General features: G+C 40.3%; 2 protein-coding genes across 2 annotated transcripts; one reads left to right on the forward strand and one right to left on the reverse strand.

Moving 5' to 3' along the window:
- Positions 1 to 112: 112 nt before the first annotated feature.
- On the forward strand, positions 113 to 6,733 carry LOC138197504 (transmembrane protease serine 2-like). Its single transcript, XM_069148380.1, has 12 exons — positions 113 to 161; positions 933 to 1,025; positions 1,137 to 1,250; positions 2,524 to 2,653; positions 2,746 to 2,856; positions 2,939 to 2,982; positions 3,327 to 3,489; positions 3,579 to 3,751; positions 4,779 to 4,868; positions 5,128 to 5,270; positions 5,959 to 6,111; positions 6,634 to 6,733. The coding sequence occupies exons 1-12, from the start codon at positions 113 to 115 to the stop codon at positions 6,649 to 6,651; spliced, it is 1,281 nt and encodes a 426-aa protein (XP_069004481.1). The 3' UTR covers positions 6,652 to 6,733.
- Positions 6,537 to 22,742, reverse strand: bace2 (beta-secretase 2). The gene is made up of 9 exons (XM_069147608.1): positions 22,188 to 22,742; positions 16,693 to 16,781; positions 16,195 to 16,411; positions 13,185 to 13,316; positions 12,490 to 12,624; positions 11,450 to 11,551; positions 10,865 to 11,014; positions 10,609 to 10,777; positions 6,537 to 9,065 (listed from the first exon to the last, which is right to left on the reverse strand). The coding sequence occupies exons 1-9, from the start codon at positions 22,482 to 22,484 to the stop codon at positions 8,824 to 8,826; spliced, it is 1,533 nt and encodes a 510-aa protein (XP_069003709.1). The 5' UTR covers positions 22,485 to 22,742; the 3' UTR covers positions 6,537 to 8,823.
- Positions 22,743 to 23,281: the final 539 nt, after the last annotated feature.

The raw sequence follows: 23,281 nt of genomic DNA on the forward strand, positions 1-23,281 counted from the left end.
AGTCCAGAGTATGAAACCTATATTTTCATCTTTTTTTTTTTTTTTTTTTTTTTTTAATTTCTTTTTTTTTACCAACAGTATGTGAACTCAGGTCCTGGTTTCATCCTCGAAGATGACAAGTGGAAACATGCTCCACTCAGCCAATCAGATGTTAAACCCCAGTATGTTCACCATCAGGCCCTGAAGCCCCCACCTGAGAACGACCACTCCATCCCTAAACATAAAGGTAGTGTCCTTTCATCACACCATAATGTACATCTCTGACTCTAATACAACTATTAAAAGCAAGGATTTTTTTTTTCAAAGGCAGATTAAAAAGGTTAATTCATCAGAATCAGGTTTATTGGCCAAGTAAATGAACACAGAATTTCCTTCTGTCAGTTATGTGACTCTCAATCAATACAGACAGTGTACGTATTATTTACGGCAAAATAAGACTGTGATGGTGCAAGCAATAGTATTGTGCATGAAATAGTGATGTGTGAGTGGTTGTACAATGCAGTATTTGTGGATGTAATAACTATCCGAAGAAACTAGAGTAGCTCCGGCAGAGAAGATGATAGTGGTCTTCTGTCTGTGAGGGTGAAGGCACGAGGAAGGAGTTACAATCACATGGCTGTGAGGTTTTATCGCATATTTTAATGTTTCCAGTAGATTTAGCAGACATAAGTGACTGTGGATTTAGACATTGGCCAAATAAAAAAAAAAAAATGCAATACACACTCATAATTAAATCCTCTTTATGCCTGAATGATACTTAAGTCTGATAAATAACTAATTAATGGGATCAAGTTAAAACGTATTGCCATATTGAGGACAGTCGTTGTTCTATGTATAGAAATGGAAACATTATTCCTTGAATAGATTCTACAACACATTTAACAAGTGGGAGTAAAAAGGATTCCCAGTGACAGTGTGTGTTGTTCTGTCAGATTTCAAACAGAGGTGTGTTAAGTTCAGCGTGGCTGCTGTGATCTGCCTGCTGCTCCTCCTGCTGCTCGCTGGAATCCTCCTCGCTTATTACTGTGAGTGTCAGGACTTATCCTGACTTATGCACTTTATGTCCATCAAAGCTTAAAGAGACACCCGCACATATTTTGTATGTTCTCACAGAAGCCCCTGTCTTTGTGTTGCAGTTTCCTCATCCTGTGTTCACGGGCTGCAGTGTGGCGACGGGAACTGCGTGTGGGAGTCGCAGTGGTGTGACGGGGTGAAGGACTGTCCTGCAGGCCAGGACGAAGACAACTGCGGTAAACAGCCTCATGCAGGGCCGTAGTGCAGAAAAAAACACTTAAGAGCTGTTCATATACTTTTACATTTATAAACTAATCAAATCAAACTTTATTTATTGTACCCTTCATGCAAAATTGAAGTACAAGAGGTTTCACAATACAATAAAAACACAACAATTTGTTAGGAAACTAAAATAGAATAAAAAGACAATATGAAAACTAATGACATGGCAGAGTATATAAAAGTATAGAAATAAACATAAAATAGATTACAAGCTCTTTGACAGGTCTTTGTCGGTACTCGTCCCACTGCATCATACTTTGAATGATCTGTAGCTTGTTCATATCTTTACTTGGAGGGCCAGAAAAGAGAGCGTTACAGTAATCGAGCCTGCTGGTGATAAAAACGTGTACGTTTCTCAGTATCGGGTTATTGGACTTTAACAATTTTGACAATATAAAAAGCATTCTTTGTGATATTACTGATGTGAGATTAAAAATTCAGATCAGAATATGGAAGATTTTTCAACTTCAACTTTAATATTAATCCACCATATGACATACAGATCGAAAAATTGTTTCTCAGTCCCACGCTGTGCAAAATAAAAAGATAAAACAAGGAAAGTATAAATATGTAACAATAAAAATCAACGCTTAACTGTAGTGTATATAAGTACAATGTAGTGCAAATACGGGTCCTTAGTGCAAAAGCTCAGGCTTTACGGGGTGAGAGGGACAGAAGGGACAGAGTTCAGCATCCTGACGGCCTCACGGGCGAAGCTGTTCGTCAGTCTGGAAGAGCTGCGGTAGAGCCTTTAGTAACCTCACATGTTGTGCTAGTATTAACCGAGGAGTGGTCCCCAAGAGAGACAGGATAGTCTCTGTCAGACTTATAGGTCCCCAAACTAATATAAAACTGATTCAGAAACTACAATCTTTGCACCTTTTACAGCTAATTGGGACACCTTGATGTAATTTTTTTCCTCATTTATTTTGGTTAACACGGCAGTTTACATGATATTTTTATGATTTCTTACCTTTATTTTTCAATTTTATACTGTTTTCTGAAATCATTTTACACTGTTCATGCTGGTTGGGGTTTTTCAGAAGAGATCATGTTAATGCAGCTAAATATTTAATCTTTCATTTACACTCTCATGTTAATTTAGCAATTGTTAATTGACAGTTATTTGTGTGTGTTACTTGACTCTGGTGTGGCAAACTTCTTCACATACTTTCTAAAACGTTGAGTCATCGTTTGTTTTGTTATTTTTCCGCTGTTTGTGCTCAGTGAGGCTGCACGGCTCCAGTTTCCTGCTGCAGATCTACTCGACTCAAAGCCAAGACTGGAGAGCTGTTTGTTCTCACGGTTGGACCGAGCAACAGGGGAGAGCAAGTTGCCAGAGCATCGGATACCGCAGGTGAGGTGCTCGGGTTACTCATTCAAAATGGCAGCAAAATGTATGAAGGTGTGTTTGAATGAAGTTGTATTTTCCATGATGTGGTTTGACAGGGGCACGTATTTTCAATCAGACCAGGAGCAGACTGACTCTGATGGTGGATTCCTAAAAGTAAAGTCGGGTTTCAACCCTCAGGCCTCCATACTGAAACAGTTTGAACTCAGGTGAGTGATCTGGTAAAAAACAGACCAAGATGCGACTATAAATATTGAATCAACTAATTTAAAAATGTTTTGTCATCCACAGCAACATGTGTCCTAAAAACAGTGTGGTGTCCTTGCATTGTACTGGTATGTTACTATTTAGTCTGAAAAATACAAAAGGAATCACCAGAGTTGAATCCATTTGGGGGGAATTGTAGTGCTTTCCATCTCCTTCATGTTGTGCTCTTGTGCTCCCATCACAATAAATGAAAAGCTCTACTTTTGTGTCCTTCAGTTGTCCAATGATTTAACATGTGAAACATAAAAAAAGAGGCCAGATCAAACTGACTGACTCACTCTCTCCTTTACATTTGTAATGTTCTTTGTTTACACTTTGACTACAGTCACAAAGAATCGTGACCTCTTCTCTACCTGCTTGTAAAAGCAAAAACAGCCAGGTTCATCCTCTCTAAAAGCGGTCTTATTTTCAGATTGTGGGAGCGGGCTGAACTCCAGCAGGGCCTCTAGGGGCCACCTGGCCTCTCTGGCGTCCTGGCCTTGGCACGTTAGCCTCCAAGTTTCGGGTTCCCACCGCTGTGGAGGAGCCATCATCTCCCCCTACTGGATAGTCACCGCAGCACACTGTGCGACCAGGTGAGTCCTCCTTCATTTCACTCCTTCCAGCAGCAGCTGTGGTCTGATCCGGTCTGCATCGACTCTCTGCTGTTTCTCCTCCTCTGCAGGGCCTCCAGTCCTGGAGACTGGGCAGTGTATGCCGGAGTAGTGGATCCATTAGGAACTCTGTTTAACCCTGCTTACTCCGTGAGTCGCGTTATAGCACATGAGGGCTTCGACCGGATGACTCGCCAGAATGACATCGCTCTTATGAGGCTGTCTAAACCTCTGGACATCACAGGTGCTTGCAGACAGATTTACAGAAACGGGAGTGCTGCAAAGAAGGAACACGTTTATCTTACGACAACACAGCCACACTCAGCACAGTTTTCCTGTCTTGATTTCCGGAACATAAAACTAAATGTTTTTGTGAAGAAAAGTGCATCCAGCCTGATAAATATTAATGAGATGGATAAAATAATAATCTATTTGTACAGAATTTCTCAAAACAAAATTACAAAATGCTTTACATGAAAAACAAAACAGGGTTAAAAAAAATGTCTAAGAAAGAAGCAAATATAATCAGGAAAATTGAAATAATACAAATAAAAACCCCACAAAAATGTAAAACAATGACAGAAATGATAAAACAGGAAAGACTTGGTGGAAAATAAAAATAAAAGAAAACCATAAAAAACAAAAAAATAAAACAGAGTTGTACAATTAACAAGTCTTTTATTTATTTTTTTGAAAGATGTCACTGATCCTGCAAGCCTCAGATTATCAGGCAGGGGGCTCCAGAGCTTTGTGCCCCCGTTTGCTAAAACCAAGTCACCTTCAGTGTTGAGCTGAGACTCTGAAACAGTCAGCAGAGCCCTGCCCGAGGATCTGAGGCTGCATTGAGGCTCAGACGGGAGCAGCAGCTCTGCAATGTAGCTGTGAGCTGAACCACAAAGTACTTTGAATGTGATCAGTAGGATCTTAAAATTTATCCTAAAACGGACTGCTAACCATTGAAGAGAGGCCAAAACAGGCCTGATGTGATCGACTCGTCTAGTATTTGTTAAACGGAAGATATGAAGGAAACAGAAGGTGGGATGTATTGCAGGACTGTTATGTTAGCCTGTTAGTTTGAGCTAAGTGTACCTTATAAAATGTCACCTGAGCCCTTTTTCTGTTAAAATCAGTTGATAATTTCAATGTCCTGAGAGCACTTTACAGACTTTAAGACTGAACACACTGTCACTTTTTGAGTAACATCCTATTTTCCCTTTGTAGATTTATAATAGAAACAATAGAAATATTCTTCTTCTTCTTTTTTTTGGTAGCCTCCAGTAACATTGCAGCTGTGTGCCTCCCGAACGTTGGACTAAACGTCAGTGCTCCTCAGAAGTACTGGACAACACGATTTGGAAACGGTGAGACAATGTTAAATGAAGTTATGTGACGTGAACCAAACCAATGCTTTGCCTCATTAATGGAAATTCACAGGAAATAAGTGACGCCCAGAAATTAAATATGAAACCCAAAGCTCTGCATCGTTCTTTTTCTCCTTTATCGAGGTGGCTCCACTGTTACCATGTATATTGTTACTGTATGTAAGAAAATACCAACATGACTTTAAAGAGGTGTCAAGAGGGTGTGAGTGGTGTTTCACCTGTCGTGTTTCTTTGACAGACTCCGGCTCTTTGCATCTGATGGAGGCTCAGGTCTCCCTCGTAGAGTCTGCAGAGTGCAACAGTTCCATCGCTCACAGCGGCAGGATATCACAGGACATGTTGTGCACCAGAGAGACTGAGGCTGGAGCCAGTGTGTGCCATGTAAGACAAGCGTCTTCTCTCTCAGCAGTGTGAAAATGACATTTAAATACGACATAAAACCAACACAAATACACCGGCTTAAAGTCACAATGACACGATACACACTCGCATATTGCCACGAGTCTGCAAGTGTTTGTTAGATTTGTTTCAAAGCAGAACCGCAGACGTCTGCAGGGTGACTCCCATCCCACCAAAGCACTGCCTTCAGAGTTTATGTTTCAGTGATGGCTGAAAATACATCCCATACGTACAGACTTGACCGACCCTGGAGTATAATGTGCTCAATATATCTGGGTGTTTTTTTTTATCACACTAACAGATCAGAGGCATAAAAGGCTGTTTCTGTTCGTGAAAGAATTCAAAGCATTTTCATGCTCTTGTGAAACTGGCTTTGCAGTACAGTCAAACGAGACCTGCACTATGTCCTGTACATGGCAACAGCTTTAAATATACAGTCATTTTGTGGCTTAAAACAGACAATTTATAGAGTCAAGTCAACAATGAATGTAAAGTTAGAGCCACAGAGGAGGCAGCTGACTATGATATGTTTTATTTAAGTCATTCAGTGCTTTTCATGGACTTTTAATGCTTCTTAAACCGAATGAAAAGAGTTTATATTGTGACCTCAAAGTCACTGTAATCTGTAGTTCACCCTTGTTCGCTCAGTGTGTCCGAATCTCTGTCTCAGACCGACAGTGGTGGCCCTCTGGTGTCCCTGATGGACGGACTCTGGTGGCTCAGAGGGGACAGTATTTGGGAGGAGCACTGCACTGGGCAGAATAAACCAGGTGTTTATGGCAACGTCACACACTTCCTGGACTGGATCTTCAGTCAGATGAAGGTAAAAACTGTCAAAGTCAAAGTCATTTACAGATTACATGAGATTTTGGAGGACTGTTTTTTTTTTTGCTTTGAGGGCCTGATGTAATAACAAGTTATACCCAGCTAGTGCTCTTAGCTTGACTGAGGCTGGATGTAATAATACATACAGTATATGTCAATTACAGCACAGCAGATACACAGACATTAGGATCTTATTGTAGTTTATTCATCTTATTTATTCAACTGTTTGACCAGTCAAAAGCAGACATTATGTTTGGCCTCCTTTACTTCGATGGTCCTGGGATTTATATCTTCCACTAATCCAAACAATTATTAAACCACATAGTTCTAGCTCTAATATAATGATCATTAAAAAGTCAATAGAGTTTTGTGTATATTTAGCTTTTTATATAGAAATGTGGCAGTTGTTTACATACAAGAAACTGATTTACATTTATTTTTATTTATTACAATTTACATGTCGAATAATGTTCAAACACAGAAAAAAAAATGTACTTCATGAAACATTTTCTGTTTACAGAAGCATCAAGATGACTGATTACAGGACCAGAAGTGACCCTTCTGAGATGTATGAGACTCACACAAGCTGTAACACAACCTCATTTCCTACATTCCTTTAAGCACTGCTGTTTTTAAAAATAATTTATGTCAGTTATTATCAGACTGAACAGGAACACTGTTCAGTTTAAGGTAATACACCTAAAATGTGTTCTTATTATGCAGTATAATACAGCTTTAGTATGTCTTATTTTGATGTATCTATGTGAAGTACCACATTTTACAATAGCCTGTATTTACTGTATATATGATTAAAGATTTCCATGTGCTTAATAGTGAGCCATTAAATGAAGCTACCATGTGTCGACACAAGATGTCACTCACAAACCACATCAAGTTTGTCCCGCTGACTCCCAAAATGTTATTAATTAATTTAAGATGATTTACATCTCTGACTTTATGCATATTTTATTTATTTACAGCACAAGTACAATTTTGGCACAGAAAAACACACTTATTATAAATAAGTGAACATTCAAAGATTCAAGTGTACCTTCAATTACACAATTTTACAGCTTTAAAATGTGTTAGTGCATCTTGGGGGCGAATCACTCGACTGATATTCTGATCCAAGTTTCAGACTGATTGTGCTGCACAGTGTCAGTGGAGGAGCGTCTTCTTTAGACTGTCATTGACTTTACATCAGAAGCTGTCACTCGTCTGAAGAGACGGCAAAATGGTGTTAAGCAACAATTATTTTTTTTTATTTTTTTTGCTAATGGCTCAGTCAGCTTTGCTAGAAAGTTGACTGTAGCCCAGAGATACTGAGAAGGAGTAGGTGTTTGTAACATGTCACTTTCAAAAATCCTTTGGCTTCTAATTTAGAGTTTGATTTGTATAAAATGTACAGTATAAAATACCCCTGAACGTCTAGTCTAAAAAGCAAAGATTTGGAATAATAATAATAATACAATCACGTTGAAAGAGATTTAAATATAAAGCTGAACATCTACAGAATTAGTAAAATGACATTAACGCAACAAATTGCATAACAAATCGAGAAATATTGATCTGTCGCTTTATGTTACACTTTTGATCGACTTCAGAAACAAAGTGCAGTTCAGCAGAATAAAGTCTCTGATACGATTTATCAGTTTGTCTTAGCAGTAAGCTGCACTGTAAACATATGTGGAACCTTTAATAATATAACAGTGGTTATTTGAGCAGCTTTTCCCCTAAACTTCAATAAACACAGGCAATAATGTTCCTCCACAGAAGACTGAATATATGAAGGCACTACTAATTTATCACAGATTTAGCATTAGATTTAAAAAAAAAGAAAAAAAGCTGAAAGACACACCTGTGGTTTGCAGATTATCACCTGTGAAGGCACGTTTTAGGAGGTTGTATGGCCTTAGACATGTATAATAAACAGTTTGCCTGGAGATGACATCAGTGTTGCACACGGACCGTTAACATCTTCCCCAGCTGCTGTCTTGTGATTGTCTGTAAGGGAGAAGCTCCACAGTTCGCTGTTCTTATAAGAGTCACTGCTGGTGTCATGTTTAGTGTGTGTCAGGAATTATTTTGTGATTGTTTCAGTTTCATTCACCGTCTCGTGTTTGTGATGTCCTACATTTTCCAGAGTACCTTTGGACAGCCCTAAACAGAATAAGCCTGAACTTGATTTGAGTGCTCTCAAACTATTTTCTGTTTTAGTGTATGTAGGTGGAGAAAGGCAATACTGGTATCATGGGCATCTTTCCAGTTGAGCAGAAGCAAGTTGTACCCATTTTTAATGAGCTTAAAGTTATTATGGTCTTTAAAAGCTATGAATACTGGACAGATTGCATGTGTTCTTCTACACCGGATGTCTCTCTCTAAATCAAGGCATCTACACACATCGACTAATTATCAGTGAAAGAAGAAAGAGACACCACCAAACAAGAAATTGGAAGCAGAACGTCACCACCAGGAGCTGTTTTCAGAAGTGTTTTTGGGGTGGATTTTCCCTTTAAGAGGCAGTCGATCTGTCCGTGTCTACCTCCACGGGCCAAGCTGATGAGGGCAGTCTAGAGTCAGTCAGTGATTCAGAGCTGAGTGTCTCCGGTCGGTGCAGGCTGACCCTCACCCCCCTCTCCACAACTGTGGACGGGCTCTGCTCGCTGTCCCCCTGCCTGATCACCGCATTCGCCCGTCCATTTCCTCTCAGTCACTTGATGCGGTGGCGGACGAGCGAGGACTCGTCCGTGATCTCCCCGGAACGGTATCTGCATCTGCAGGGCAGGATCAGCAGGAGCAACAGGATGATGAGGACCATAGCACAGACTGCCATCAGCGTGTAGGAGATCACCCACAGGAGAGGCTCCCTCAGCACCCCGCCAGAGCAGTTAGTCGCCACGTCTGCTGCCGAGAACGGTCCCGCGATCTCTGACAGAGCCACTCCACCGTTCACTGCAGACAAAGCAGTCGTCGTTTTAGACTTCAGTTCTGACTGGTTCAGTCACATGTGAGCACAACAATAGGTCATATACCTTTAATTTGAACGTAGCAAACCAAAAGACAAACTGGACATCATGAACCTGAAACAATACGACTTACAACCTACCATAGGGATGGGCTGTGTATGAAACAACTAAGGGCTTTTCATTTAAAACAAATACAGGGAGTCACAGTAGACCGTCGGTGTAGCTTTGATCGTTTAGTGAATATTAGTGTTTATGGGGTGGGCCGTGCTGTTGCGACGCAGCGAACAAGTAGCATTAAACTAATAAATATGAACTCGGCTCTATTTAAAAGATAACATTGATGTACCTAAAATATCTTCATCCATATTGTTTATAATAAAAGTGAACAACTGCTGAATAAAAACAGTAAACCTATGAGCTTATAAATGAGAAGAGAAGTGCAGAGTAGTCTGGCATGGCCACCAGACTGTGTTAGCGCTGGATATTAGTGTAGCTGCACCAACATATCACTCTGGTGTAGAGGAGAACAACACTGTGGCCTGTTTGTATTTCTTAAATGAAAATGTCTACATTCCCACAATCAAAACTTGCCGATTTCAGCATGTCGGTCGCTGCTTGAACGTTGTTGTTGTTTCCTGTTGCTATGGGGATTTTGAATACAGTAACATAAGCAGAAGGGGAGGAGTTTGAGATTATTTCATACCAGAGAAATACTTTACACTTTAATGATAATGAACACATTTTTTTTTTTTTTTTTTTTTTTTTACACCTTTACAAAAGGAACAATTAACTTTTACTTATGGGAGCTTCCTAAAATCAACATTTGTCTTATTTTGGCAACTACTGAGCAGCATCCTCAAATTCATTTTGAAACTGAAATCAGTTGTTTTGTTGAAGTGCGAGTCATCAATAGTTAAATTTCTTTGTGGATTTCACCAGACAGCTCAGAAATTAGAGCTGGCAAAACCCAACTGTCACAAGCTTGCATCTTTAACCTTCAGCCTACATCAGCTCCAAGTGTGTTTGCTTAAAACAGAACAAAAGTGATCTTTGTACTTTAAAATGAGAGGAGGAAAACTTGCCCCGGCTTATAGTTACACAGAACTACAGGAAAGTATCACTGCTTAAGATTTAACCTTTGCTGTTAAGTTCATGGTGAACAGGATATGGTTTTAATTTATTGTTTGACAGTTTGCTTGTCAAAAACTTAACAATGAAGACACTTTATGGACTTCTGGACTCATTTTCTTGTTAAAAATCATGTCTAAGATTCATCAACATTTGCTGAAGATAAGTCATTTTGGTGCTCTAAACAAATACTAGGGATCCATTTGTATGTTTAATATTTTAAACAAGCACCTTATAAATAAGACAATTCCTAAATTAGAAAATACAAAAATCACAAATAAATTTAAGATGATGGAGGATAAATTTATTGCCCAGTCATTCCTTCCGTAACAGTCTGAAGACAGACTTCTAAACATTGTTAGGAAGTTAGCAGTACTTCGTCACGGTACTCGTACCCTCACCTGCACAGCTGCTGAGAGCGAAGCCCAGCCTGCGCTGATCCCGGTCGAACACCACGTAGAAGCCTTCCATAACAGTGGCACCGATCACCAGGCCGTTCGCTGACGAAGACACTCCGAAACGGAAGCAGTTCAGCGTGCCGTCCACGTCTGTGATTGGCTGGATGTACAGCTGCGAGATGACATGAAATGTAGACCGTTGAGTATATGGTAGCTTGATGAAGACTTCTTATTTTGTTTTGTTTATGTCCCCAGATACCTGAGGCAGGATGGTGATGCGGAAGGACTGGCTGGTGTTCGTGGCCCTTAGGTAGATGGACAGCTTGGGGAAAAACCTCCACGGGGTCTCTCCCTTCAACCAGCATGCAAGCTTGGTGCCATCCCAGAAGCCTGAGGAGAAATCCTGGATCTGCATCAAAGAGGAACAAAGACAGAGAAATAGACAAAGAGAGACAGAAGAGGACAGGCAGAGCGAAAGATAAACACAGAAACAGAAGGTCAGTGCAGCACCAAAACAGGTTTTGATGTTTTCTTTCATTTTCCCACTTGGGATTCATCCACAAGGACGGTGTGGGCACTTTAATTGAAAACGTTGCTTCCAAGTTCAAATTAACCTTGAGAACTGTTTGTTTGCAGCTCCAAAAGGTGAAATGTGTGTAAAGCAGAATGGTAAATAAACAAAGCCACAGAGCACACACATATATTTTTTAAAAAGGAGCCAAAACTGCCGATCCTCCCATTTAAAGCTCCTACGTCCTTGAACAGGGAGTGTGTGCTTTCTCCCCTGCAACTCTTTGCTCTGTCAACATGTTTCATCATTGTCTGTGGAGAGAAGGTGGCGTACCAGAGAGCCGCGTGTGATGGCGTCTACCACCGCATTGAAGACGTTGACAGGAAGTCGCAGCAGTGTCGTCCCACTGTCAACTATAGCTTTATCCATGTTGTACTGAAAGAGAGAAAGAGTGAAGTGCAGGAGGGTTTTACTTAGTTCAACAGGCTCCTATGGAAGACCTTGAGCAAACAAAAGAATATAAAATGAGGAAGTTCTTTCACAAGCAGACAAACTGGATTACATTCCCTCAGCAGCAGTACTGCTCCTCAGATGCTGTTACATTTCCGTGTTTTAACCTTGACTCAAACAGCTAATCAAGAAGGAATTTTTTAACCGTTTCTATTGCACAATCAGTATTTTGAAGATGGACTATCGGGGCCACATTGAGGGGAAAAAAATTAGAGGAGGAAGATATTTTTTTTTTGTCTTACATTTTGACAATAAAGTGGAAATGTCAAGAAAAAAGTCCAAATGTTGAGAAGCAAGCCTCATCTGAGCTCCAAGCCTTCAGGATCAAACAACCTGATCAATCGTCATATCTAACAAATCCTCTTTGCAGATGCAGGTGTAACTACCGATACTCTTTCGTCTGCCCATTAAAACCTATTCCGAATTGCACGAGTTCATCTGCACAAGGATTCTCGTAGAATCATATGCACAAAGCAAGTTTGATTTATTTTTCAAAATTTCAACTTTAATCTTAAAAAGTAATTTTATTACAGAAATATAATTTCAACTTTATTCTTAACATTTCAACTCTTTTCTTGACATTTTGACTTTTTTCCCAACATTTTGACATCATTCTCAAAATAGTATCTCAACTTTATTCTTGACATTTAGATTTTTCCCTCGAGAGCCAAATAATAATAAAAAAAATATTCCTCTTATTTTTTTTTTTCATTAATGTGGCCCTGATACTCTGTTGTAGTATCGCGTGTTTTGTGGGTCTACTTCGAACTTAAAGATACAATTTACTGGCGTTTCGGGGCCATCTTTGAAGTGAGCATTTAGGTTGAGATTATCAGAGAGGCACTACAGAGTTGGAAGTTTACCTCTCTGCAATCCAGATCCAGATTCTGGTCCCCGACCTCCAGCTTCAAAACCTCCACTTGGTAATACCACTCCTCTATTATAGGGGTGTACCATACCGACCCCTGATACTGGGTTGGTTCAACTCCACCCATTATCTAAGAAAACAACAAAAAGACACAGTCATCACCAGGTGGAATTCACTCTCGCAAAAGTTTACCACAACACACACACACACACGCACACACACACACACACACACACACACACACACACACACACACACACACAGGCACCTTCTCCATCTGTCTGCATCAGCGGGTCACATGATGGTGATGCAGTGAGCGAGACACCGAGGTCGAATGCATAACAGTGACAGACCTGCTCTCAGCAGGTCGCCGTCTTAGCTTAATTAGCTCCACTCTAACTAGACTGGGCTTCCAAAGGGGAAACACATTGACGAGGAGGATACCAGATATTATGTTTTTAAAATGCCCAGGGCTGCTCTGTCTGATCCACCAGTAACGGATTTGATTTAATCTAAGCAGTGGTTCAGTGTAAATATTACTATCAACACTGCAATACAGAACTGGAGGCAAAGATGATACAAAATGTAAAAAAAAAAAAAAAAAAGTGAAGCAAATTGTCCAAACAAAACCTTATTCAATCTGTTCTTTTAGTCAAACGCCTCCCTGGGCAGTCCCTCCTGACTACTCACAAGACTGCCTCCCGCAGGGTCGGCTGCGCTGCCGGCTGACAGTCCAGCGCCGCACATCTGGAGGGAAAAGATGTCAGGAATTCCCAGCTGTTGCACCACAGAGTTGAAGAAAGGCTCCACGGACGAGTCAGGCTAGTTGACAGACAGGAGATGGATGGTCGCATTAATGGTTTAAGTTTTGTGCGTTTAGTTTGTGTGGTTATCCACACCGACTTTTATATTTTCTCTTCAACACAGTATAGAAAACCAACAACATGAGTCCAGAAAACAAGATCTATGACATGAAAATGTTCAATCTGGTTTTATGTAAATTCCGTAAATGGACAACTGACTTGAAAACTAATTTAGTGATGGAGACTGTCAAAATATTCTGCATACCAAGACAGATAAAAATGTAAATAACAGCAGTAAAAAGAAAATCTGTAGTAAGAAAAGAAAATGCACTTGTTCCTGGTAGAATTTGTATTTGTAAAAGAATATGGTCCTCAGCGTAAATACTTGACATACAACATAGTAATGTCGTAGACATGTTTTGCCCTGTGTGTGTTAAAACACTTAAGTCTTCATCTGCATGACTGCACAGCTCAACATTACATTTTAAACATTAAACACATGCAAAATTATAGACAGTTAGTACCGCTTTCATATAGTGTTTTTCCTACAATAAGTATTTGTACTCATTTTGCTACAGAAACACATCTTTTAACGAATGTGCGTGTGGACTGATGTGCATGGTACGAGACAGTGGTTTGTCCTTTGACTAAAGGATGTTCTGTCTGTTTTCCTCAGACAGCTTTTCATGTCAGTGCTCTTCTATCATGTCATGCATGACAAACAGCCCTCAGGCAAACTAAACCTCAGTTCTCAGGAGATACCAGCAGCACAAAGTGGTCAGTGTGAGCATATCTGCCCCTCAGTCACTGCCATTTGATCCCAAAGGTTGCTGTAGTCAGCACCGAATGAAAGCATGTATTGTGGTGGGCTGCGCTGACTTCACTCTTGCCCCGTCAACGCTAAATTATCACGTTCAAGAAAGCCGACACTCTGCGAAGCACCTTGGTTTTTGTGCCTTTGTCACATTTCACACATGCACAGGATGTTTTTCTGCTGTAAATTTAATGAAAACAAATGGATTAACTGAATTAAATTTCCTTTACAGGAAATAAGGATATAAACTCAGGCATGATGAAATGCAGCTACAAAAGTAGGTTTAACATGAACTAGGCAAAATAAACGGCATTATGCAAAAGCATCACATCCTTGGCTGCTGAAAATAAATCATGAACACAAAACGTGTCTGTTGTCATGTGAAATGTCTTTGACTACATTCAGATAAGATCGCAGACGGAAAAGTTATTCAGTGCTGTAAAAGATATGTGGAGCAGCAGGAAGTTATGCAGTGCTGCTGGATTCATTTGATAAAAACTGTATGACCATATTTTCTAAAAAGGTTTTGCTTCCTTCTCAACTATAACTCTCCTATTGTGTATAATTATTCTGTATATGTGTTAAAGTAAATCTGATACATTCACTTTAGTTTTGTGCAGTCAAAAAATTCACCTTTTAGTAATAAAAAAAACCAACATATAACTAATATAAATATATATAGAATAATTAGAGGACCCTGTAATTGCACGGGATGAGGCTTAATTGAGTTCACTGAGATTATAATACAAATTCAAATGTTTTCAAATTCAAGTTTTTGCTACATAATTGACTTTAAATCTTAAAATAGGATACTTAAACAAGGATACTCCGAATGCATTTGATATCAAATTCAGCTCTGCAAGTAAAAAAAAAATAATCAGGGCTCGAGCTCTAGCTGTGGATACCAAACAGTACTTTTCATTAATTAATTGCTGAATTGAGCTAATTATGTAAACAGGCAGAAGTCCAACCTCTTGTAAAGAAACCCAACCATGATCCCTCTGTTAACAATTGTAGGCAAAATTAAAAACTTTTTTAAACTTTAGAAAAAATGGTTTCAACATAACTTTTAGCTTTATATACCATCTTTGGGAAGTTTCAGTCAGGTTTTGGAGCTTTACATATCACAGAAACTACCCTCCTCAACGTTAGCTTTTAGCAGCGGACAAGCGGGAGAGTGTTTTAATTCTTTAAGACCAAAGTGAAGCCTTCGACCCAGGAGATCATGCCATTTTAATGGACTGTCTCAAACACTTATTTGGTTATATTTGTACTCACATTACCTGTGGTGTACCGTAAGGTTTCAATTCTAGGTCCAATTTTGTTTCCTATCAACATGCTTCCACTTGGCCAAATTATTTAAAGTCACAATGTCTCTACATACGACACAGATTTACGCTCCCCTGAGACCTGGTGACCTAAAAGTCTAGCTGCTGTCAATTTTTGGGTAGCACAAAATTTTCAACTCAGATGTTTGGCAGTGCTGGTTTGATTAAGATTTAAGCTTTGAACCACAGATCAAAAAAGTTGTTCTGCTTACTAATGTAACTCTCTCCTTTCCGACATGAATCAAAAGTCACTCTCATCTCCAACTTGTTCAGAGTGCTGCAGCTGGGCGTCTCGCTGGTTTTAACAGACAACATTACATCACCCAAATCCTGGCTTCTCTCCATTTCGGATTGATCTTAAGATTTTTACTAATAACTTTTCAAAGCACGTCTGGGTATGGCCCCAAGCTACATGGCAGAAATGCTGACCCCATATGAGCCAGTTTGTGACTTTAGATCCAGAGCTGGGGTCGTTTTAGCTCTTCCAAAGTCAAGGCTTAAATCTAAAGGTGAATGTTTTTTTTTTGCCATCGGGGCCCCTCGTCTAGAAACGACCTGCCTGAGGAGATGAGGCTCGCAGAATCAATGACTTCTTTTAAATCTCCCCCATTTTATAGACAGCTTTTATTCTTTTTCATTTGTATTTATCTTTATTTAGAAGCCTTCTGTCATCTCTCTGTTTTAACTTTAACTTTTGTGAACTGTGCGATCTAAGATTGAAACAAAGTTTGTAACTTAAAGACAATCCCTCTCACCCGTGACAGCATAGGATAGGCCAATCCCAGGATGCCCTGCCAGTTGATCCCAGGAAGGAAGAAGCCGTCGGACGACAGGATGGCCGCGATGTTAATGGTGATGGACCCATTCGGGCCATGGGGGATGGAGACTTGATCGATGCCCAGCTCACCTTCCCAGTTACCTTGAGTGTACCTGACAGCTACAGTTCGACTGGTCGACTGGTAAGTACTGGAACTAAACACCGGGAAGAAGCCGAGAACGTTTGAATAGTTACAAAGGCCTGCGTTGTTTACATAAATAGCATAGTTAAATCAAATTTAATTCAAAATCATATAAATCAATTACAGAGCAAAGACGATGTAATATCATACATATAAAAAATACTAAGCAAATTCATTACTTCTGTGAGATTACAATCTGATACATTTCATTGGTAAATTATACTTCAGTCATAAAAGACTGTGGGACTCAATATTGTCATTTCAAGAGTTTGTGTATTGAATTACAATACTCACAGTGCAGTGTTGAAGTAGTGAGTAATGAATGGGTGTGGAGCCGCAGCCACGGCAAAGTTACTGCTGCCCGTATCCACCAGGATGTTCAGCTGAAAGACACGGGGCAGTTTGCTTTAACAACCGCTACGGTTATCTGTTACACACCCTCTGGTTTACATACCTCCTGGGTCACACATCAAAGTACGACAGCAGAAGCATTACAAATGAAAGCAAGACGCTGTTTGTTTTTATAGACAATTAAAAGATGGAAAATAAGAAAACTCCTCATTGGACGGCAGAAAACACAAAAGGTGTATTACACAAGAATTCATCAGGAAACCCTGAAAATGAAATAGGATAGTAGTGAAACAAAAAAACAGCCAAACCAAGCAGCAACCAGTGACGTCACCCGTTGGTTTGCGAACTGACATTATGAGGCCTGGAGTTCACGTTTTGGCTGCCGCTATCTTGCTATTTTGGAGCAGTTTGGAGACGGAAGTGACCGGCGCTGTGTTACAAATGCCGTACTTGTGCACTAACACTCACTATTTTGAGTGCATAAGTGCGTTCACACTGTCAGTACAGAAACACGCAGTGCACTACGAGTACCAGGATGACGCACTCAAAACGGTCCAAAAAAGAAGCGTGAAACGCTGGACACGTTCCACCCTAAACGGTCGCCGTCTTGGCTACGTAGAGGAAGGGGCGGGGCTGACACCATCTGATTGGACACCCGATAACGGAAACCTCACTGCACGACGGGCCTGTCAATCAAACAGACACGCCCCCAAAAACATGGCTTTGTGAGGCCTATTTCCTAATTAATGATTAGATTATCTTTAGATGAACCGTATTGACCTTCTGTTTCATGAAAGAAGTTTCCGCACTGGCCTCATTTTTCAGACCTGGAAGCCACGTCCACTTTTATATACATTCAATTAGCCAAACACGTGGAGATGTGTATCTCTGTGACGGGCTTTTCATGCCCATCTGAAAGATCTGTATTGGACCCGTCATAAATGGACATTTTAAACAACTTGGCGGTGTTGCATGTGTTTTATGTTTGTTCACAGCTAAGCAGCTAAAATGTGTACCACATGAAAAATTAAACAACAATCACTCCGCTGTGTTTTTGTTTTTTTGAGGCAGAGGAAGCTTTTTGGTTGCAGCCATTAGTTTTCCCGAATAAAACAAATGACATCATTTTTTATAAAATCATATGTGAACTTCTTTTAGATACTGGGCATGAGAACAAATTTTAAGCAGCACTGACTGCACTTCTCTGACATAATTACTCTCTAAAGTGTGATGTATGAGTCAAACGTGATAGCCCGTAGCTAGAGACACGACTGCGTGACCTATCCAGCCATTCTGGTGTGTGTCCTGTGAACACTGGGGACCGGCTAACAGCAGTTAAGATAATGTTGTCTTCCAGGCATCAAGTCAACGAGCAGGAACTAATTAGCCAGCAGACTTGTGTCCCCTCCACGAGTGAGCAGTGGCCATGTTAACACTCCTCAGAAAGCGTTCCTCGCCCCAACGGGGTTCATAAAGCTAATGCGCCACAACCACCTTCTGACCCAACAACAAAGACATCTGTAGACCATGTCACAAGACAATCTAGTAACTGCTACCAATCAATCTGTCATCACTCCTCTGTGGTTGTCTTTGTTTTAGAGACCAGAAGAGCAAGAAGTCGCTCATTTAAAACGTAAAATTACAACAAGCAAAAAGTCATTCCATAAATGAATACAAATTCCACATCCTTTGTTCCTCAAGCCCTCTGGCTAAAACGCACAAACGTTCATCATTAAACTGGTTACTGTTTGCTTAGTAATCCAAAGTCTCATAAATACTTCCTTGTAGCCAAAATCCCGCCGTCATGCTCAGGTGAGCGCATTAGGTCATTCTCAAACAGTTCTGTAATTATAAACCATTTGTATTCGACTGGTTCGGTCCGCTACGGGAGGCACCTGTTGGCCTGTGTGTAAGAGTCAGGTTTATCAGGTCCTCCTCATTGGGCTGGCGCCGGTCCTATCACTGTCACCGTGCCATCTTAAACCCCTCTGCCGCCTTGCAGATGGCAATCGTCCACTCACACGAGGCCTGAAGCAGCCAAACAGGCCAGACTGGAAAATACTGGATTCTTGTGTAGAAGATGAAGAAGGGTGTGGAGGGAGAGCAAGGGTATTTCCTCATCCCCACACCACCTACTGTATCTTTTTCTAGTCACACTATTCTCCCCTAGCTGAGCTCCTGAGCCTCAGGCAAATCTCCTCCCCTGCTGTGGCAGCCTGCAGTTGAGCGTTCACTGTCTAATTGGCGGTGGCTCCGTGGCGGCAACGTGCATCTGCTACCTGTTTGTACCAATTAGCAGATGTGAGGCTCTCGAGCCGACACTTCAGCCTGGCTGTGCCACATGCTAACAGATGTGGCAATTAGCGGCTGATTTGAATAGTGCCTCATTTAACACCACGGCCCCGTAATCACATCATCATTTAGTTAGAATAATATTGAGAGTATAACTCAATAGTATTGAGTTACAGGACATTTTGGCACCGCATAACCACTCTGAACCAAAGTGGATTGAGCTCTGCTGGCATGAATAACTGATATAAAGGCTTCACTGTAATTATGCACAGAGGACAGGAGCGTAAAGGCCATGAAATCAGAAGGTGGTGGAATTGTCTCCTCTAGCTATACGGTGCATCATGATCCTACCTGTTTCCAAGATATTAAAGAAGTTCTGTTGATGTAGTGCATCTCACTAGTAGTATTAACAAACCACAAATCCTGGAAACTATGTGTTACACAACTCACAATATACACTTGAAACTAAATCAAAAGCATCATCCACAAGTTTTAACCTGATGTTTGTTCATGGAATCATTCTTTCACTTCAGTGTACTTCCTCTGGCTTTATAGAGAGCACATCAACTAACAACGTGTGTAATTAAAAACACCCTAATGACTGCTGTCCACACAGGTGAACTGGTTTCAGGGCTCTGGTACAGTGCACGCAGTGAAAAAGGTTTATTAGTTTATTAGTCAACAGCTGAGGCACCTTCGACACATGCTTCTCCCATAAAAAGGTAACAGATATTTTACATGTCCAAATGTACTGTTGATAAATGATTACAAATGTTAAGTTATAGTTGCTATGCATAGATGGAATATGTGATAATTAGTATTATTTATGATATCAATTTAATTATTTAAACATCAGAGAATGTTTTTTTTATTTCCAGGGCTGAGACGAAATGTATGACGCACAGAAAATAAGAAATACTTCATTACAATTGTTCACGCCGTGCTGCATTACAGAGAAATACAAAAATGTGGTCATGAGCTTTTAAAATAAAATGCTTACAACCACATGTGTGAAGCAATCTATATATTAAAGACAACGCTAACGGCAAAAGCAATAATGATTCTAATGTGATTCAAGTGTTTTTTCCCACAACAACTAAGCCCATTAATAGGGGGGAAAAAAACCCCACATTTTAAATGCTGACTGGCAGGATGAGGAAATAGCAGTTCAAATCCAGTCACTTTAAGCCTCACTTTATTAATGTTTTAGGATTATTTTTGACTGTAATGATAATAGTCCAAAATGATGTGAAAATGCATAGGTTAAAACTACCCCAAACCCACTTTCCACTGGGACCACTGAGCACCGAAGCCCTCCACAAACCTGAGGAAAAACCTTAGGAGACTGAACATTTTGTTAATTCATTTCAACAGTATATTCCATCTTGTTTCTGCAGGTTGCTCATATCGTCTCTGACGAGGCGCAGTTTGAGGGTTTTTCTTCATGTGATCACATAACTGTAAATCTGCTGTTGTGCATCTACCTGAGCCTGTTGACAACTAATTAGGCCTGGTGATCATTTACTAGCTCTCCACGCAGCCTGAAAAAGGTCTACAGTCATAAAACGTTTCTTTTTTATTAAGTTTAGTCGAACTTTGGGTGATTTTCTTGGCTTTGACCGATTGTGGTGTTCTTTTAGGACGGGGGGTGTCAAGAATATTTTCCTGAAGTGCAACTTTGGAGTGTCTCTAAAGTCTGGGAAGTGTACTCTGGCAAGTGCTGCAACGTTATCCTCACAAAGGTTGACACAGGGCAGCGACATGGCAGGCAGCACTGATAAGCCTCTGTGAGCCTGAGAAACTGAGCTGTGCCACCCAAGAGTCTTAAAAGCTCTGATCTGTTTAACTTGGGAAGCCCAGGGGCATCGGGTCAACTTACTAATGAGATAATTCACCTTTGCTTTAAGCTCCATTTCAAACACATCTACTTACAACACAATGGCAAATTGTCGACACCCTCAAAGCCGCTTGTATTTTTAATAGTGGCGAGAGAATCCCTCTTCCAACTCATCCAGATTTAGTCCTCCTTAGTTTATTAATATGATTTTAACAAGTTGTATAAAATGGTGACAATAAATCACACGGGCATATTTCCTTGCAAACAATAGGGCAAGAACTAGGTTTAGTGCCATCTTGTACAACTCCAGGGCTGCTCTCTGCTCTCTGCTCCCTGCTCCCTGCGAGCCTCGTAATCCCTGTCAGCTGCCTGGTAAGAACCACTAGCCCTCACAGGCAGCATCATGTGAGTGCATGTGAGCAGGGGGGTTTAGTCTACCTACAAAACCCTACTTTACTTTCTTGATGGTCCCCGGCAGGCCTGTATATAAACAGCTGATTGTATTTTACATGGATTGTCTTATTAAAATATGTCAGGCTTGTCTTCCCATGATCCTCATCGTGGGAAGAGACCCTAGTTTATATTTTTTAAGGAGAGGCATGGCAAGCAAAAACATATTTTGCTTTTATAACATGTCTTTTTTCAGACTAGTGGATAGAAAATGTTGAAGATATATATTTATTTTTGGGTTTGTTCATGTTTTATATATTATATGTATATATATATATATTTTATGGCTATTCAAATATTTTCTTATTTATAGTGATAAAAAGAGATATCCAAAATCCACTATATAAAAACATTTGAATTAGGCTGTGTCCAATGTTCACATGTATTTTCTGAAAATGTATGCAAATTCCTTTGGATTATGCCTCATTTGCAGATTTAAATATCGATTTTCAAAATGTGCCATTCAATTAATAATTGTCCCAACATAATGTCATTCAATAAGTTAAGTTTCATGGTGATATCTATTAGTTAAAATGTCGACCCTGTCCACCTTCAGTTTATTTAAATACAAAGTGTTGTACTGATATGTAGGGAAGGCCCTGTGGGTGAAACTAACACACCCAGCCCACCTTCAGTGGATCACATGGTGGATAGACCGGCCCCTGTTCACAACACTGCCAACAGGGACTGAATGTTAAGACGTGACCTGTGGGAATATCCAGTGAGAGACAAGTTGGACAAGTAGAAAACGAAAGAAGCGGAAAGGAAGCTTTTTGAGTCCCACCTGTACAAGTGATACAGATATTAAAATAGAAGTTACACACAGTAAGTAAATGTGTGTGTGTGTGTGATACTGTACCTTTTGACCAGGGGTGCCCACCGACATTTCTATGTAGTAGCCTCTTCCAGAGTCCCCTTGTAAATTATTGACCATGTCCAGAAAGTTGACCGTCCCGGTCGGATCAGAGGCCAGAGAGAGGCCGTTTCCGTCAGACGTTAACGCCACCCGCCGAACAGGAGTCAAATCCACAGCCGAGGAGGACACGTTGAACTTCCCTGAGTAGATCCTCAGCGGGACAGAGAAGTAACACCTGCACACGCAGAAGTAGAAACTCAAAGCAAATGCCCAAAGCGAAACAGAAGCAGAGAAAGCCATGGTGGTGGCAGTTTTTTTTGTTTTTGTTTTTTCTTTCTTTCTTTATAACGTTTTGGTGAAAGTCTCGGGGGGGAAAAAAAGAGTTGCTCCTCGCTCAAAGTTTGCTCCTTAAGTTTTCTGATTGGCCATCCTGGAAACTTTGCCTCTCCCCCGTCAAAAATAACACGCACACACTCACATATTAAACACGGTGCGAGTGACACGCAAAAACCTGTCTGCTGTCTGTGTATTTTCTTCAAGATGTTTCGCCTCCATCCACTCCCCCAACCGCCAGGCAAGTGAGCCGCAATACAAAACTCGACTTCCGGTTATTATTTTCAAATTAAAGGAATCGGTTATTATTTTTGTATATTAGAATATTAGTGCCTAGTATTTTGAGAATAAGTTAATTGTTTTGGGTCATTTATAATGAAAACTTCCACTGGTTCTAGCTTCTTACATCTGAATACATTCTAGTTCCTTTACTCTCCCTCATAATACCGTTTAGTTGTGGACAAAACAAGACATTTTAGGCTGCTCTTGGGCTTTGAGAAATACTGATCAACATTTGTTTTTACTATGTTCTGACTTTTTAACGACTAAACAAATAATCAATTAATCAAGAAAATAATTAAGTCACTTGATCGAAAATGCATACTTTTTGTTGGTACTCTGTACTTGTTTTAGTTAAAAAAAAAACAACTTATCTGTCAATCTTTTATTTTGAAGGCAGAGTGGGCGAATCGTTGGTCTTATTTCTGAACCCTCGACTTCGCTGTTTTCACCACTTCCTGCACGCCTGGTGACAGATTTAAACC

This window comes from Embiotoca jacksoni, unplaced genomic scaffold, assembly GCF_022577435.1.
Source record: "Embiotoca jacksoni isolate LCO1_2020_lvr unplaced genomic scaffold, fEmbJac1.0.p SCAF_14, whole genome shotgun sequence".
Taxonomy (NCBI): Eukaryota; Metazoa; Chordata; class Actinopteri; family Embiotocidae; genus Embiotoca; species Embiotoca jacksoni.